We start from the raw sequence: 18,290 nt of genomic DNA on the forward strand, positions 1-18,290 counted from the left end.
ATGTCCATTCTGTCATATTATATAGGCAATGTTGTAAGATTATTTGACTTTATGTATAATTTTAGGCTGTTGAGAGCCTTACTATTAAATATTGTATTAGTGATATATTTTCAGTTGTCTTTTTGACAGAATACTTGCTGCCTTGTGCCTGCAAGTATTTTGCATGTTTTTTCTAAATTTGGTCATTTTATGGTTTTCTTTTACCAGATAACAAAGTAGCATTTATACCTAAAGCAAAAATTAAGAGCCAGTCCATGTGATCAATATTGGTGCTCGACAGGGATCGGCCCTCATTGGTGATCCTTATCAGAAATGGCAGGAAAAAATGGGATCAGAGCGTCCCTAGTCAGTATCCCTCAACATAAAACATCCCTTCCGATCTTACATAATACTATTGCACCATTGCACAGGTTAGTGGATATTAAAAATATAAGCTGCAGCAGGTAACATATTATTTTTTAAAAATTGTGTTGCAATGGTAGAGCGTGAGACAGATAATCTGTGAGGGGTGAGCATTTCGCCGGTGCATAAAAAAGGAAATTCTGCTGCAGTCTGACTGCTTCATGGATTTATTGGATTGTTTTTCACATATCACCTCTCTTATATTATGACATGGTAACAGTTTTAACTGCTATGTAGAAGAAATTAATTACTATTTTATCATTTTTTATAAAAAGTGGGTCTCTAGATAGACACCAAAAGCTGCAGCCAAGTTAATATGGCTGTGTTCACACTGAAGCCTGAAGTGACACAATTCAATTTTTTTTTATGTAATGTGACCTGTATTTGATGTTTTAGTCTGAGCAACACAAGTCAGATCCTTTACGAATGCGACACAGGCTACTAGGATATTTGATATGTATACGATTCAAATGCAGCTTAATGTCCAGGTTGCATTCATCTGACCTGAACATCACTGAAAATGTCACTATTCTGCATCCTGATATGCACAAGTTGGAAGAAAAACTACAACTATGATGGACGACAATGAGGATTGAATTGTTGATATGCTCCAGTCAGACAACTTCAAATGTGTGAGCTATGCTCCACCATTAGCATCCATGTTTACTTCTGCAAACATTGAGTGCTTCTTCCTTTCATGGTGGTTGGCAGAAAACTGAGAATGCTGACGCTCTTGCACACTCTACTGTAATAGCGGATGCAGGACACCTTCAGGTCGCCTGCCCGTTCACACTGGAGAACATATACAAGTCGCATATGTGTGGAGGTGTGAACGACCACTGCAACAAGAATCCAAATCAAAGAATCCAATTTGACAAAAAAAATCACAATTGAGTCACTTAAGGCAGCCTGTGTTTGGCCAGCAAATCTGATTCTGGTGGTGTCAACACCACTAACAGAATGGATTAGACACATGTCATAACAGACTTTATACAATTCAAATTTAATTGTAATAGAAGTTCCACTTTATTGTCAGGTGAGAAAAACGAAAAGCAAACTGGCATTTGTCAAGAAGAGTATACTGATTAATTGTACATCCAGAAAACATGTCAATGTACATTAGCTTCAATGAGAGCCTAGTAAATTAGTTATGCAGATGACAAAAAATTAATAAAATCAAAGATGAGGAGTTGAAACGTACTTGTCATCAATTTTATCTTTACTTTGACATCCATACATATTGGAATGCTTTTCTACGTTAATATTTTGCTATGTGAATTTATTATGGGGCCCAAGTCCTCAAATATTTTTGCAATTTGATTGTAGATCACTAACAAAACATGACTTTTAAATTGATCATTTGATAGTAGTTGTCCTGCATTTTTTCTCAGCGTGTGGTTCGAGGCCTCATTACAACACTCGAGTTGTGGGGGGTAATATCTCCAAACCAGGTCAGTTTCCCTGGCAGGTCAGCCTCCACTTCCAGAGGGAACATACTTGTGGAGGATCCATCATAACGTCAAGCTGGATCCTTACTGCAGCCCATTGTGTGTATGGGTAAGTCATAAAATCAAACTCTCTCTGAAATTCTGTCAAGGCTGATTAATAGAAAAAATGTCTTACTGAGCATTCAAGATTAGAAAAGTTAACAGCAGGACTCAGCAGGACTCTGGATGTCTGATGGATCTAAGGTATTCAATACGTATCCGATTCAAATGCAGAATTTACTCATCTTCAGAGAGTAGTTTACTACCATGCTAGACTGAAATGCATCAAAAATATTCACTTTAAGAGTGTTTAAATAACACAATTCTGAACCGTATTTGGCACAGTCTATATTTGTGCCCTCAGATTGTAAAGTCCTTCTATACATACTATGAAAATAAATAAAATAAAGTTAATTGGTCTCTCTAAATTCTCCCTACGTGTGTGTGTGTGTGTATTATTTGAGTGTTCCCTTTATTTTTTTGAGCAGTGTATATTATTTTATATATCATATAATATTTATAGGGTGTACCCCGCCTCTCGCCTGGAACGTAGTTGGAGATAGGCACCCTGGTACAGAGCCGAGTCGGGCCGATGGGAATGCGGTCACTCCAAAATAGAGTCAAGCTCAGCTGCTGAAGAAGAGCTGGTGGAAGAGTTTTAATGAAGGATGAGACGGTGTTGTGGATCCTCACTGTCTGAGGTCTGCTGGTCAGGAAGTACATAATCCAGTTCCCCAGTGTGGGACTCAGTCCAAGAGAGAAGAGCTTCTGCACCAGGCTCTGTGGGATGATGGTGTTGAAAGAGCAGATGGATGTAGGAGTTCCTGCTCTCTAGATGGGTGAGGACTGTGTGGATGACCAATAAAATGGCGTCAGCAGTGGATCGGTTCCTCCTGTAGGTGTACTGATGGGGGTCCAGAGCGACGTCAATGGAGTCATTGATGTAGTTCACGACTGGCCTCTCAAAGCACTTCATCACTACCGATGTTAAGGCAATAAGCCGGTAGTCATTCAGGCTCATGACTGTGGAGCACATGGGGACAGGGACAACAGTGGCGGTCTTAAAGCAGGTGGGCACAATGACAGTGACAGTGAGATGTGAAAGATGTCTGTCAAGATGTCTGAGACAGATCTGCACAGTACCTCAGTACTCACCCTGGAATGTTGTCGGGGCCTGCAGGCTTACAGAGGTTGATTTTCTGGAGGGACTTCTTCACATCTGTTGTGGTCACACAGAGAGGCATGTCACCAGGTGGTGGTATCAGTCTGGTGCTGAGGGAGGTTTTAGGATCTTCAAAGCAGGTGTAGAACTTGTTGAGTGCATCTGGTAGTGAGGAGTCCCTTGGGCGACCTCGTTTTCATTATCGTCTTTATCATTTCTTCTGGCCTTTTTTTCTTTGTTGATGACATTGAATAAAAAAAGTCTCAACCCCAGTGCCTCTACTGACCTTTCACGTCCTCATTTCCTTAGTGTAATACCCAGCGTGCATTGCACCATTGTAGAGCTGTCGGCCCATTGTCCGCACATTTTCAAAACCTGAGACCACACATTAGCCGACAGAAATAACGGTTCACATGGTTCGATTGTGCCGTGTGGTGTCCAACAATGGGCACAAAATAATGGCTATTAGTCCAGTAAACTAATTTTAAAACCTGGCATTAATCAATGTTTTACTGGAATCTACCTGCAATATGTGGTTAGTGTCAGTCCTGACTGAATGAAAATCATTATAACCAATTTATGTCACGCTAACAAAGAACAGCTGAAATGTTACTGGGTAGCAATTTTGCTCCAACTCCTCCCATTGTCATTTCTATATTCTTTACACAAAATGTCCACTGGACTTCGGGTGGCCCTGCTCCGAAGCAGGACCTAAAAAGCAGGTCCAGCCTCGAAACGAAGCCGGTGGGAAAGCTGTGAAAGCAAGCCGAGTCGAGCCGGTGGAAAAGGGGCAAATGTTGATATAGAGTTCTAGATTTGCGTGTGTCTGGTGGATATAAAAAAATGAAAAAGTAAAGGATGAACTCTTTGAAGAATGAGTTACATTTGATAAAGTATTTTTTCATTTGAATTAGAATTTGAATCCAATGTCTTGTTTGTCTTTTTTTCTGTGACCAGATTTGAAAACTCTTCCCTGTGGACGGTTCACGTGGGGCTGACAGAACAGCTGATCCATGGTGCCCATTCTCTGGCTGTAAAGAGAATTATACGGCATTCTCAGTATTGGCCAAAAGGACAGGATTATGACATTGCACTGATGAGGCTACAAGAACCGCTTGTTTTTGATGGTACTGGTGATTTTTCCCTAGCCTTTACTTAGACTACATTTTCTTATGCTTATGAACTCGTGCTTTCTTCTACTTTATTCATGCCAGTTCTGGTTCAAATCTGTTCACTTTCTTCTACTTATCAAACAATGCAGTTATATTTAATTTATTAATAAAATAAAAAGGTTTTCTCATTAAAGAAACCCAGCAAATTGCTCTGAGTCGCTGATTTGTAGCAAAGACAGCTCCTGGACAAGCATATAGGTCCGTGAACTGATTGCATTGGATTCTTAACTTTGCAGCAATTCCTCAGTCTGCTTTTAGCATGAATTTAAGATGAACCTGTAATTTTGCAAAAGCAACTTATCCAATTATCAAACAGTTATTTGATAATGGTTGTCTTAAGGTATGGAGGCTGGGAGAGAAGTAAGAGAGATGAGTTTCATTTTAATGATATCAAACTCTAAGACAGGCAACATTTCTTAAGGAAAGTTGTGGGTAAAATACCGATATCAGTTTGGGGAATTTTTGCCAGCAATTGCTGAAGAGCACATGTTTTCTGTTTGTAAGAAGAATTTCATTTCTTTATCAAAACTTGTGATATTTCTGCTTATATTTTCAGTTTTATAGCAGAATTTCATCTCTTTGTTTTCACAACTTGCAATAACTCAAAATGTATCCTCTCTTTCAAATATTCTGTGGCCTCTTAAGTCTTTGTGCTGACACTCAGATTTTTTTCTTGCACGCAAAACTTCCCTTTGCATGGCTTAACTCTCCACAAGCATAAACCTCTCTACTCGCTTACAAAATCCCTTCTGCTCCCTCTCAAAATGTTTCTTTTGTTCTATTGGGTGTGTCTGTGTGGCTATGTACTTTTTGATGTTCACAAAGCCGTAGGAGTTCCTGTGTCAGGGAAACTTTCTACAAAGGAGTCGAAAAACAGATAACTTGAGAAAATAATTTTTTTTAAAGGGAATTTTCATTAACAAAAATAAACAAATTTAATCATCAACCAAAATAAATGAGTAGAAAATAATTCAGTATAACCACAGAATATCAAAAAATATTTATCAAACCAATAACATCCAATAGTCTTTGGGTGGGACAATTTTAGCGTATTTGCTGATTTCCAGTCAAAGAATGTTTCAATAGACATTCAATAAAATCCTAATTTCTTCCTTCAATTTTCTCCACTAGTTACAATAAGTTGCGTCTTTCTGGGATGCTGTGTTTAATCCAATATCAGTTATGTTTAGGATTAGCCAGTGTATCAGTTTTCACAGTGTAACAGTGAGCCTGTGATTTCATTATGTTAAGTTTTTTGATAAGGACAGACACACATTGACATAGACAAATTGAAGAAAACAGCTATCTCATGTTTGTATCATAGTGCAATTGCAACAGCTAATTCACAGCACTTGTCTCTAGATGGGTTTTTAAAAAGTACCTCTACAAAATGTAAGTGATAATAATTTAAAATAGCACATTTTAAATAAGCCAATGAGAAAGAGCAGAGCTTAATACAGGAAAAAATACACCCAGAGCCATGCAAAAACAAGGTGTAGCTGCATAGCACAGGAGAATCTAATGACTTCAGGAATAAGAACCAAGGGGCAGGAAAGTAAGCTGTTTAGTTTAAGCCCAGTTCACACTACATAATTTTTTGCCCTTATAACAACAATCTTAGAACGTTCAGAGTTCTAAGATTGTTGCTCCCGACAATCGTAACCGATCATCCTGTAGTGTGTTAGGGTTAGGGTTAGGGTTAGGACTGATCGGGTCCAGTCGGTGGAACGTCAGGACCGCTTTGATCTAAAATCGGGGATATTGAACGTGTTTAATCATGTTGGCTCATTCATCGCAATGTCTGTGCTGTTCCCCCGACTTGTTTTTTTTTAATGAAAGATAATTATAAAATTATTGCTCAGAGTACATCTGGTTGAGAAGCGCATTCCAATCTTTGGTTGAAATGGCACATTTGATTTTATTCTGCAGTCATAATACAATTTTAAACAATACAACAAGTTTCGTTTAGAGGAGCTGGAATACGTTAAGCTTTCGCAGTCAGTTGGGGGAAAAAAGGATAACTGCCATCTGATTTTCTAAAAACTAATATGCGGGAAATGCTTTCTTCTACTTTAAGCTGCTCTGATGTTTCAGTCATTCCGTTTTCTGAAACAAGGTACAGTATATGCATATATTGTACAACAACATAAAAACAGCAAAAAATGATCAAATTAGCCTATACATAAACAGACAACTATAATAGTTGCATAATTCCTGAGCTTTTGTCGAGAATGTTAAGAAACGCTCCATTAAAAAAAGTTTACTTTTAATTGAAATCAGCCAGGAAGTTAAAAAAAAAGCATCTGAAACACACTAACAAATATAATCCTTGCTCACGATGTCTCCAGTCTTAATCCAAAGCTTTAATTTTTGGTTACGTCTTTTTTGGGTTAAACTAAAGTTACCGCTTCAACGTCGTTGTCCATGTTTGTTTGTTTACTCTAAATTCAGCACAGAATTTAAATTTGAAGGGATTTCATATCTGGAATTAGAATATGTTCCAGTGAAACCTCACACTCTACGATCGAACCCGTTACATTTTAAATCGCCTAGTGTGTGGTCTCTCTCTCACGTTTTCAGAATCGGCCGACTTTTCTAAAATCGTGTCGTGTGAACTGGGCTTAACTTCCCTGTTTGTAGATCAGATGGAGTCGGTTCTATAAGTGAAACAGTATTTTTAGAAGAGATGGCTGACAGAAGGCAGTTACTGAGGCACTGGGGATTCCAGGACTCTATGCGGGTTCAATTAATCTTGGGGTTATGTTCCTGAAATCATTGATAGCCCAGAACCTTTTTCCGCTTAATCAGCGTTCATAAATGAGCTAAACGCCCCTTACTCCGCGGAGCGCAGATATCCAATATCCAACATGAAAACAACTTCACTGCGATCGGTAACACAATGAAAACATTGGAAAAAGTTTGCTTTGGTCTGTGGCCAAACAACATGGTGCCGAGCGATGTAAACGTCTCATGCAGTGACGTCAGCTCCAAAGTTCTATAGGTCGAGATGACGAAGTTGGCGACAGTCTCTATTTCTTTCCCTAAGTCTGGTGTCTAGGCGAATAGCGAGTTAAATTAGTTTATCTAGCCCAGCAGGTTCATCTCTCCAGGCCATTTCATCCATAATCTTTTCATTAAGTGAATGGTGCAACGCCCCCTTCAGTGCTGGTTGATTCCACCCTGAGTCTGCCATCAGACAATGGCAAATTCAGCCACTGATCTGTTCCCCTGTTTTAAGCTCCAAAGTCTCTTAGCAGCCTCTTCCTCACTAACACTTGGATGAAATGTTTGTTTAAACTGTTCGAGAAACTCAGTTCAAGACGAACTGTGAATAGCTGCTTCATCAAAAAGAGCTTCTGCCTACCTCAAAGCCTTGTCCCTTAAAAGTCCAATAATATAAGAAATTTTGCTTGAGTCGTCAGGGAAGAATCAAGGGGAGTGACAAAAAAGACAAGTGTGCATTGGAGTAAAAACCCTCTGCACTTATCCAGCTCTCCAGCGAACGGCTCCAGAGTGGCCGAAGCAACATCTCTTCTGGCGTGGAGAGCGGACGTGTCGGGAGACACTGGTGCAGGAACCAGTGGAGGCGGAGGCTGGGGCGCAACCTCCATCCACTGTAGTTGATCTGAAATCCGGTTAAGAGACTGAATATTTGAGCCCTGTTGCTGGGAGATGGCACCAATTGCAATGTCATGACATCCCAAGAGGATTCCCTGTTCAGAGAATGCTGCCCGTAATTCTGCTGCAGAGTCGTGGTGGCCAGATGGTTCTGTCATGATCCTGGATGAGCAAGAACTAAGAACAATAGGGATAGCACAGTTAAGACTTGTATTTAAACAAAAGCTTTTGAATAATTTTTTCAGCAGGGGAACAGCATCAAATCCAGGCCAGACACTCACTGGAAGAAAGGGAGACGATTAGTAGGAGTGACAGGATAATCAATTGTGCGGAGGAAATAGTCTGAATTACTTTACGAAGCAGGGGAGGCAAACAAGGAGCGGCACAGAGCATCTACAGCCCCAGTGGTTGGCTGAGATGGACAGTAGAAGGGTGGACAGACAGGTGAGGACTGGAGGTGAGCCACAGATGTTTCAGAGTGAGGAGGACAAGAGACAGACACCACAGGAGGAAATTTCTGGGCCCATGAATGAGCATGTCGCTGGATACCTACAAGTAGTGATGTTATGTGACGTGCTGAGGCTTCGGAGCGTGTGTCAGTAATGGAGGGGACGTTTCCGTAAAGCGCGTATCGAGGCTAGCTTCATTTAGGGGAGGAGCCGAAAACGATGACGTCCGAGGCCTTGCTGCCCGGCTGTACCATGTGACTGCTTCAGGAAGTGGTTTGACAGCTTTATAAACCCCACAGGCTCCATTCAAAATGTGAGTTGTTGTAGGCGAGTTGCAGTCAGTTAGAGAATGGATAGAGGTTTGATAGTTTGGAAAACAGTTTGGATAGTGGTTATTTAGTTTGAGACACTTAGTTTGGTGTTTGGAGAGAGAGAAATAGAGAGAGAGAGAGAAAGAGAGAGAGAGATAGATAGATAGATAGATAGATAGATAGATAGATAGATAGATAGATAGATAGATAGATAGATAGATAGATAGATAGATAGATAGATAGATAGATAGATAGATAGATAGATAGATAGATAGACAGGAATAGGATGAAGCCGGCGAGAAAGAGGAGGATTTCACCTATGTGGGAACATTTTGATTTCTTAAGCCCTAACAAGGTAAGGTGAACTAAACATTTGCAGATGCATTAGCTTTGCTTATGAGGAACTGTATTTGTCACTGTTTCTTATTTTATTTAAAGGTGAGGTGTTTATTGTGCATTCCGGGAGTCGGGGTACAATAATAACACAAGCATTAGTCTATTCACTACCCCCTCCCTAGTTCCACAAGCACTTTCACTGTCCTCTGCCTGATTAAGCCATTTCTCTAGAGTCAGAGAAAAACATTATTACACAACATGCCATATCACATGACACTTCTATTTTGGGAAAAATTACACACAGAGAATACATTCAAAAAATATTTTATTATACACATATGTATATACATAATTTAGACAAATGATTTCATCCTACACCTTTTGTGACGTCATTCCCAAGAGCCATAATAGACAAAAATTCAATGCATCACACGTGTTAAGATACAACTGGCTGTGATTATACACCTGGCCAGTAGGTGGTTTCGTGAGCACATGAAGCTTCAAGAAATGAACCCTTTCCTGAACCAGTTGGCTCAAGTGGTTCAATGCCTCATGAGGCTTCATCTCACCATCACTACCTACAAGGAAGGAGGAGATCAAAAATAAGACCAGTAGTAAGTTGTCTGTGAAGACACAGCGACCGCAGTAGTACCAAGAGTACTAGTCAACCATCTGGCATCCCTGGGAATCCACTCCTCTAAGACCTGCTACTTGATGAGGGGAATGCATGACACCTGGAAGCCGCAGCTGCTCATTACACCCTGCAGAGGAGGAGGAACAGTAGAGAGCAGAAATCCAAACGCACACCAGTCTGTGGATATGACACAGCCCTGCAATCTCTTTATGCCATCGCTTAATGGTGTATGTGCATATTCTGCATATTTTAAAATGCTATACTTTATAAAATCGGGAAAGTCCAAAATGCCAAATTTAGCCAAAATGTGACTGATGGAATCTGATTGGCTTTTGATTGAAAAAACCTTTGAAGCCTGATTATAGAAAGTTGCTAATGGTTTGAGTTTGAATAGTCTAGTCCAGGGGTGCTCAAGTCCAGTCCTCGAGAGCTACCGTCCTGCAACTTTTAGTTGCAGCCTTACTCCAGTAGACCAGGCTCAGCTATGAACAGGCCTGGTTCATTCATTTGATTCAGGTGTGTTGGAGCAGGGATGCATCTGATAGTTGCAGGATGGTAGCTCTGGAGGACTGGACTTGAGCACCCCTGTTCTAGTCGGTCGCTCCACAGGAAAATGTGAGAGGATCTTTGGGTTCAAGAACATCACTGCACAGTGAAGTGTTAAACAATTTCTATTAATTTTATAACAGTTTATAGTATTTGATCTAGCAGTTTTGTTGATTTTATCAACATGGCTCCTAAAATTTAACTGAGCATCCTAAATGTTTTTCTTGTGATACTTGCTCAGTAGGGTCCCCGTTGATCTGGATGTTCAAGGACTGTAATGACATTTTCTCGATTGAAAAGCAAATGCACTTTGTTTTCTTGATCCTTGTTAACTGCCAGTTAGCATTTTAACAAAAGTGGTTGAGCTTTTCTCTTTATCATATCCTTCTATCAAACCTAATTTCTGATTAAATGAAATGCTAGTGTGTTCTGACTCATTTTAGTCAACATTGTAAAAATCTATGCATAAGAACTGTTGCTACATTTGCTGTGTTGATTGACTGTATTACTTTGGGGGTTTTCTTTTACCTTGAGACTACATCTGTTGAGAAGTAATGCTATATAGATTTTGCTGGTGTGCATGTAATCCAAACACATGAGATAAACATACAGTAAATACTGTCAAATTCTCTGAGATATACACGTTTTCCATAGGCCTTGTGGAACCCATTTGTTTGCCTAACTATGGAGAGGAGATTACAGAAGGTGAAATGTGCTGGATATCTGGTTGGGGAGCCACAGAGGAAGATGGTAAGTCTGTGTGGTTTGTCAATCCAGTCTCCTACGTAATGTTACATTTCAATGTTATGAGTTTGACTAGTCTAGTTAAATATCTCTAAATATTTGCTTTTCATTTTTTAACTAATGTTGCTAGGAGAGTCCAGTGATGTTCTTCACTCAGCTATGATACCGCTCATCTCTACCAAGACCTGCAACCATGCAGATGTTTACAAAGGCCTAATCTCTTCTTGGATGATATGTGCAGGATATCTGGAAGGAGGAATTGACTCCTGTCAGGTTCGGGTTGTTTCCATTTAACATGGAAAACAGCAGTATTACAAAAAACATATTGCCTTCTTCTTATGCAGTTAGTTATTGCTTCTATTTCCATGATGCCGCAAATGGCTACATCTGTGTTTTGGTGCTCTCTGCCTTGCTTGTTTTTATGTGTAAATACCTTGAAGAGCTATTAGACATACTATTTCTTTGTATTTATTACCAATCTTTGTAGCATCTGCAGCAGATTTAGCATATCTCTTGACTAAAAGAGCAAGTCACCACTAAAGATCGAGAGCAGAGGTTCTTGCTCAGCATCGCAAAAGTGGTGCCAAGCAAGATACCTTTACCTAGGATTTTCCTCTCTAACATTTGCTAACTCAGCAAGAAAATGGATGGACTGGCCCTGCTGATAAGTAGAAACAGAAACTTTTCTTCCTCTTGTGCACTGTGCTTCACAAAGACTTGGCTTTGTGGTCAGATTCCAGTCAATGCTCTACACTGGAAGGAATTTCTTCAGACCATGACTCAAAGCTCTCCAGCAAGACCAAAGGAGGAGGTGGATGTTTCTGCATAGACAATGGCTGGTGTAGCAACATGACTGTGATCTTCTGACACCCTTCGGCGAACAGCTCTGCACCTCTCTTCACCCGAGTGTCCAAGACATACGTTTGCAGTTCCAACAAAACAATGACATCGCCGATCATCAAACTGCAGCGTAGGGTGTCCTGGTACCAAGTGCACATATGGACACCCTTATGCTTGAACATGGTGTCCATTATGGACAATCTGTGACGAGCACAGAAGTCCAACAACAAAACACCACTCGAGTTCAGATCAGGGGGAGCATTTCTTCCAACTACGCCCCTCCAGGTCTCACTGTCGTAGCCCACGTGAGCGTTGAAGTGCCCCAGCAGAATGAGGGATACCCAGGAGGGGCACTCTCCAGTACCCCCTCTAAGGACTCCAAGAAGGCTGGGTAATCTGAACTGTTGTTCGGCCCAGAAGCACAAACAACAGTCAGAACCTATCCCCCCACTCGTCTGCGGAGAGAGGCTACCCTCTCATGCACCGGGGTAAACCCCAATATACAGGCACTGAGATGGGGAGCAGCAAGTATCCCCACTCCTACCCGACGCTTCTCATCGCAGACAACTTCAGCGTGGAAGTACGTCCAGCCCCTCTCAAGGAGACTGGTTCCAGAACCAGAGACATGCGTCGAGGTGAGACCTACTATTTCTAGCCGGAACCTCTGAACTTCACACAATATCTCTGGCTCCTTCTCCACCAGAGGGGTGAGATCCCATGTCCCAAGAGTTAGCTTCTGCAACCAAGGATCGGACCGCCAGGGCCCCCTTCCTTGGCTGCCACCCATCTTTCATCACACCCGACTCCTTTGCACCCTCTCACAGGTAGTGGGCCCATGGGAGGGGCACCCATGTTTCCTCTTCAGGTTCCTCTTCGGGTTTCCTCTTCATGTTTACCATGAACAACCACCAGGTGCTCGCTATTGTTCCCCCCCCCTCCAGCCCTGACGCCAGAGTGGGGCCCCGGTGACCTGCATCCAGGCGAGGGAACACCAAGTCCAAAGTTGTTTCTCATCATTGGGGTCTTGGGTCTGCACTTTGTCTGGTCCCTTACCTAGGACCTGTCTTTCTTGGGTGACCCTACCAGGGGCAAGAAGCCCCAGACAGCATAGCTCTTGTGATCATTGGGGCCCTCAAACCCCTCCACCATAAGGTGTCAGCCCAAGGAGAGGTGTGGGAATAAAGACTCCAAAACATATGTTGTGGCTGGTTTGACCCTAATTTCACCAGCTCATACTACTGGGTGGAGCCTATCAGATGGTGCCTCAAGTAGCTCTCAGACTTTCAGACTATGTAATGGTTCATCTGATCCCTGCTTACAGGCAGAGGATGAACCTTGTCAACCCTGCAAGGGAGATGTCAAATAATTGGTTATGGAGGAGCTACATACCTGTCTGGATTCCACAGAGTGGGAGATGTTCAGGGCGGCTACAGATAATTTGGATGAGTTTACTGATGCTGTGATCTCGTATATCAATTTCTTTGAGGATAGAAAAAAGCACCGGGGTATACAATCATAAGTCTTGGTTCACAGGTAAACTCAGGCAGCTTTGCCTTAAACTGAGGGAAGCTTTGGCTGCCTGAGTTTAAGACAGCATTTGGGAATGGGAGGGAGACCGCTACAAGGAGGCAAAATACAAGGAGGCTTAGCAAAGAGGTTAGGAAAGCTAAATTATTGTATTGTGGGTGACTCCAACAGCAGCTTTCTGCCATCGACTTTAGGTAGATGATGTAATTTTATTTATGTAGCACATTTAATAAAAATAAATAAATTCCTTCTCATTCTTTTCAAGAATGAGAAGGAATTACAAACAAAACAAAACCAAAAGAAAAAAAAAAAGTAAAAGTATAAAACTGGGTTCCTCATGTTGAATAAGAAAAAAATAAATAGTCCATAATTTATGAACTAGTAGGGGTTTCTCTGCTAAATAGTCCATAATTTATGAACTAGTAGGGGTTTCTCTGGATTCTCGTGTTGATAAAAGTAAATGTTGGTTCGCCATGTTTAATTCTATTAGTCAGTATAAAGCTAAATGTTGGTCTAAAGTAGTAAGTATTCCATTGTAGAGTCGCTAAACTCTTCTGCAGCAGTAGAACTTGGAATAATTCTGGGCAATTTTGTGTTTTTGGTTTGTCTGAAACACTAAGAGCAAAGCAAGGGAAACTGGCTTAACAAGAAATAAAACAGAAGCAGTTTGACCTGTCAATCTAGCCAACATCATTTTGACAGGCAGATTGGTATAACATACAAGTTCTTATTTTATTTGTCCTGGAGTCCTCTCATTACCTACCTTCAAATAAAGGCCAATAAAACCTAAAAAAAACCACACAGAACATGTAAAAAGATTAAACAGTATGACTTGTGCGTTACTTTCATCCATTTTCATTGCTGTGAGAGATCTTTATCAATTCTTAGAGTCATACGAGGAGTATCAGTAAGTGAAGTAGTAGGAATTGAATGAGAGGTTCACATCTATTTTTGCATGTACATTTTCACAGGGGGACAGTGGGGGTCCACTTGCATGTGAAGACTCATCCGTGTGGAAGCTTGTTGGGGTGACTAGTTGGGGGATTGGCTGTGCTGAGAGGAACAAACCAGGAGTTTATACTAGCATCGCAAAGGCACTGGGCTGGATCCGCCGACAGATGGAAGTGAGTATGGAAAACAACTCAGTCTGTTTTAGGATTAGTCCTGAATTTACACCTTAAAGCTGTAGTATGTAACGTTTATAAAAAATATATATTTTTTGACATATATGCTTGACAGCTTATGTCAAGTTGTTCTGAGGTCCCTGTGATGCCATTCTTCAGAGGAGATTCAAATAGCAGTTTCCTGTTTGCAAGATGAACATTGAAAGATGTTTATCTTATAATTGGGCAACATAAATGCCTTTTCTCATAATTGGCTACACCTTTTGTTGAAAGCTTAATGGGGTTACCAAACTAATTTTGTGTTTCAATAAAGAAATGATAAGTAATTAAGGGTATTCAAATCAATAAAATGGTAAGAGCACCCAAATTTTTGCACCTGTGTAAATTTGTTTGAATCATATTGCCCATTTTGTGTTAGTCCAATAAGCCTCATTTCAATACTGAAATATTACTGTGCCCATTAATTATTATATATGTGTCAACTGAAGTAGCTGTTCCAAATACCCAAATATTTGGAAATAAAAATAATTAAGAATAATATGGGTGCCCAAACTTTTGATATGACTGTAAGTATCCGATTGGTGATCAACCAATACAAAAAGTCATAAGTATCATCCAAAGTTGAGGAAATTTATGCTGAAAAATTGGCTGGGTAATAACCCTATCCTATATTATACATACTGTACATATAGGGCATAATGGAACAGCACTGTGAGAGATGCAGTAGGTTTGTAACAGGTGTGTCAATGATCTAATCGTCTGACTGTTGATTGCAGCAATTCACATTATTAGCAGAAAGAGAGGGACCCAAAACCAAAGTTTTCCTCGGGCCCTATGGTCTTCCAAACATGATGTGTCATGACATCCAAAGAGTTAAATTTTGTATTAGTTGTTAATTAATGGACAGAATATGTTCTCCCAGTTTTTACAGGTATGTTCAAATGTTGTGCAGCAAACTTTAAACAAGCTTCAGATTTCTTCTTCATAAATGGAGTCTGGTATGATGAGCATTCATACATGGCTATTTAGTTAATTACTTATTATTTTCTTTGAAACAATTGTACTAGCCAATTCCAAGCTCTCTGCAAGATTTGGAGAATTCTTTGGAGAATTCCTTTCACTCCTCTGTCAGAAATCTTGCGAAGAACACTTGGTTGTGGCCGGTTTGTGATCGAATAATGTTATTTCTTTCCATTATTATTCAGAAGTTTAGAAATCTATCAAAATGTTTTGCAACAATAACATAGCAAGAGTCTCAAGTCCTTCATCATGAGATATTCCTAGTGTGTCACCTAGGCCACCGTTTCTGATGGTGACCATCAAAAAAGGCCACCTTAATATTGAACCAGCCAATATTAATTTGCATTGACAAGGGTCAGAATTGTTTTCTGATTTGTGCATTAAGTTAGTCTTAAAATGGTCAGAAAAAAGAACTTTCGGATGAAATTTGTCAGGCTAATCTTGTTCTGAGAAATTAAGGCTAGTTTAGTTTTAACTTGATTGTTAGTTTATAAATCACTGAATGGTTTAGCACCACAATACATCAAAGATCTGCTGTTGTTATATCAACCTTCCAGACTCTCAGGTTCTGGTTCTGGTTCTGCTCTGCATCCCAGAACCAGAACCAAGAGAGGAGAAACAGCTTTCAGCATCTATGCACCACAAATTTGGAACAAACTTCCAGAAAACTGTAAAACAGCAGAAACCCTGACTTCCTTTAAATCTCAACTAACACACACCTGTTTAGAATTGTATTTGAAATGTAATATGGAACAATGTATCGTTTATTCTATGATGCATGACTTTGTTTATGATGTAAAGCACTTTGAAATGCCTTGTTGCTGAAATGTGCTGTACAAATAAAATTTGATTTGATTTGATTGATTGAAGACAAATTGTGAGCATTACATAGTTGAATCACATGATTTCACAATCAGAGTTTATGCTTTGGCTAAAAAAATATTTCATTTCTTAAGGGGCTAATAATTTGGACTCTGATAGCATTTGTTTTTTGTGAAAGAATTTGGTTTCTGTGTGAAGATTAATGTAAGTATTCAAAATTAAAAGCAGAATGTTTAGAAAAGCAGTATTGAAAACTTTTTGTGAGTTAATCCAAACCTGGGAATGAATCATTCAAATGATTTTAGCATGTAAGCCCAACAACTGCATTTCATGAAACTTTGAACAGAGTTAGTATGACACGCAAACACTTTTACGTTTTAGTTGAAACGTTTTGTTTTTGTGTTACGACCGAACCCGTTTATGAGTTTACTATTGCTGAATGCAAGTGATATGTTTGAAAATTACAATTTATGCTGAACAATTGAAAATTGTTCTTAAACTGAACTTCTTTCTCATAAGAAAACAGTTAATAGTATGTAAAGCCAAAATGTTTAATAAGAACGTGATGTTTCCATCCATCAACAAAGTACTAATAAATTCCCCACACTATTGCTTGACTCGAAAAAAAAATACATTCCTCCATTCCTCCCCCCTCTCCACACACACTTTTATGTTAATGCCAAATCACAACTAAAACTGATGAAAATTGTTCATACTGGCCTTTGGCAGTGAAGTGACTAGAAAGTGGATTATGGGAGAGGGAGAAAGCATGAGGCAACAGCGAACAGGCCGAGAGTCAAACCTGTGGCTGACAGCCGCATGGAGGACCGGGCCTCGTCTCTGGCTCACCTGCTTCCCCCTGCGACCAGTAACCTTCTGAACTTTTGATTCCACAGGAACATCTCAGTAAAGATGTGCCTGTAGAATATTTTTGTGAATTCAGTCATTTCAGGAACTCAAATTAGTAAAACACAAAGAATAATTCAACATAAACTGTTATTTTCAAGCCTTTGCTCAAAAGAAAGAATTTCTGCAAAAATAAAGCTTAGAGTTTTACTTTGGACATATAAACACTTCTAAAAAAGAAATGCAGGCTTAACAAAATGTCTTTATTACCTGTTACTTTCAAACGTTCATTTTATGTGAAAAGCAAACCTCATTGGAGACTTTTTCTGTCTACAGCTAGATGAAATCACAGCCGCTATCGTTGATTCATTTTGAAATTACTTCTACTTATTAAAGGGCTATTCTTCAAAACTACAGCAAGACCAGGACACAATCAACTTATCAATTTTTACTAATTTGCCAGAAATGGATTTGTGATATGGTATGCTCATTTGTGCATTCATTCATTCAGGCAGAAATAACATTTTTAGATTAAACATCTTAAAACCCCAAAACAATAGGATTTTTCCCTCCCATATTCTCAGCCTTAGTTCAACAACAAACAAACAAAAAGAAACAAACAAAACAACTGAAACCAACTGCTTTAATGCTGCAGATAAAGCACCACACTATAGAAATTTGTGGAAATATAAAACATGTCTAATCTGGATATGCATAGGTCATAATAAACACTTTCCATTTCTTTCTTTCTTTCAGAGAGAAGAGGCTTGGAGTCTGCCAACTACAACACATCATTGAAAATTAAGATCTGACCAACATCCTTGCTTCAGAAACATTCAGATCAAACAACTTAACATTTTTTGAAGTGGGACAAAATGATCTACTATACTTTAATAAGGTGAACATATGAACAAGACAAACAGGAGAGAGTTGGGCATTCTTTATTCCAAAATAGAAACCTCTAAGGAAAAACAGACAAGATCGTGGTGAACAAACCCAAATGAAGAACAGCTGTCATGGGCCAAGTGTCTAACAAGACTGATGAAAACTAGATCGCTTAACTATTGTTCAGCACAGGCTTACCATGATTTAAACAATGTCCACCCCAATTTGTGGCGTAACAGCTTAATGAAGACATTTTGAATACTTCACTATAACAGTGACAGAAGACAAATGAAGGTGTTTTCCTTCCAGTTCTTCTTCAACTGAATTTCCTTAATCTATGGAGTAGATTCATCAAAAAGAAATAA

The 18,290-nt window shown here is 39.7% G+C and overlaps 1 protein-coding gene across 1 annotated transcript in view; it reads left to right on the plus strand.

The window, feature by feature from the left end:
• Window positions 1–18,261, plus strand: part of tmprss3a (transmembrane serine protease 3a) — a 47,768-nt gene extending 29,507 nt beyond the window's left edge. The window contains exons 8-13 of the mRNA XM_055022386.1: window positions 1,794–1,959; window positions 4,009–4,178; window positions 10,772–10,867; window positions 10,992–11,134; window positions 14,200–14,352; window positions 17,797–18,261. Coding sequence (XP_054878361.1) covers window positions 1,794–1,959; window positions 4,009–4,178; window positions 10,772–10,867; window positions 10,992–11,134; window positions 14,200–14,352; window positions 17,797–17,838 — 770 coding nt within the window. The 3' untranslated portion in view covers window positions 17,839–18,261. The remainder of the gene's footprint in view (window positions 1–1,793; window positions 1,960–4,008; window positions 4,179–10,771; window positions 10,868–10,991; window positions 11,135–14,199; window positions 14,353–17,796) is intronic.
• Window positions 18,262–18,290: the final 29 nt, after the last annotated feature.

This window comes from Poeciliopsis prolifica, unplaced genomic scaffold (genome assembly GCF_027474105.1).
Source record: "Poeciliopsis prolifica strain line A6 unplaced genomic scaffold, Auburn_PproV2 SCAFFOLD085, whole genome shotgun sequence".
In the NCBI taxonomy this organism is placed as follows: Eukaryota; Metazoa; Chordata; class Actinopteri; order Cyprinodontiformes; family Poeciliidae; genus Poeciliopsis; species Poeciliopsis prolifica.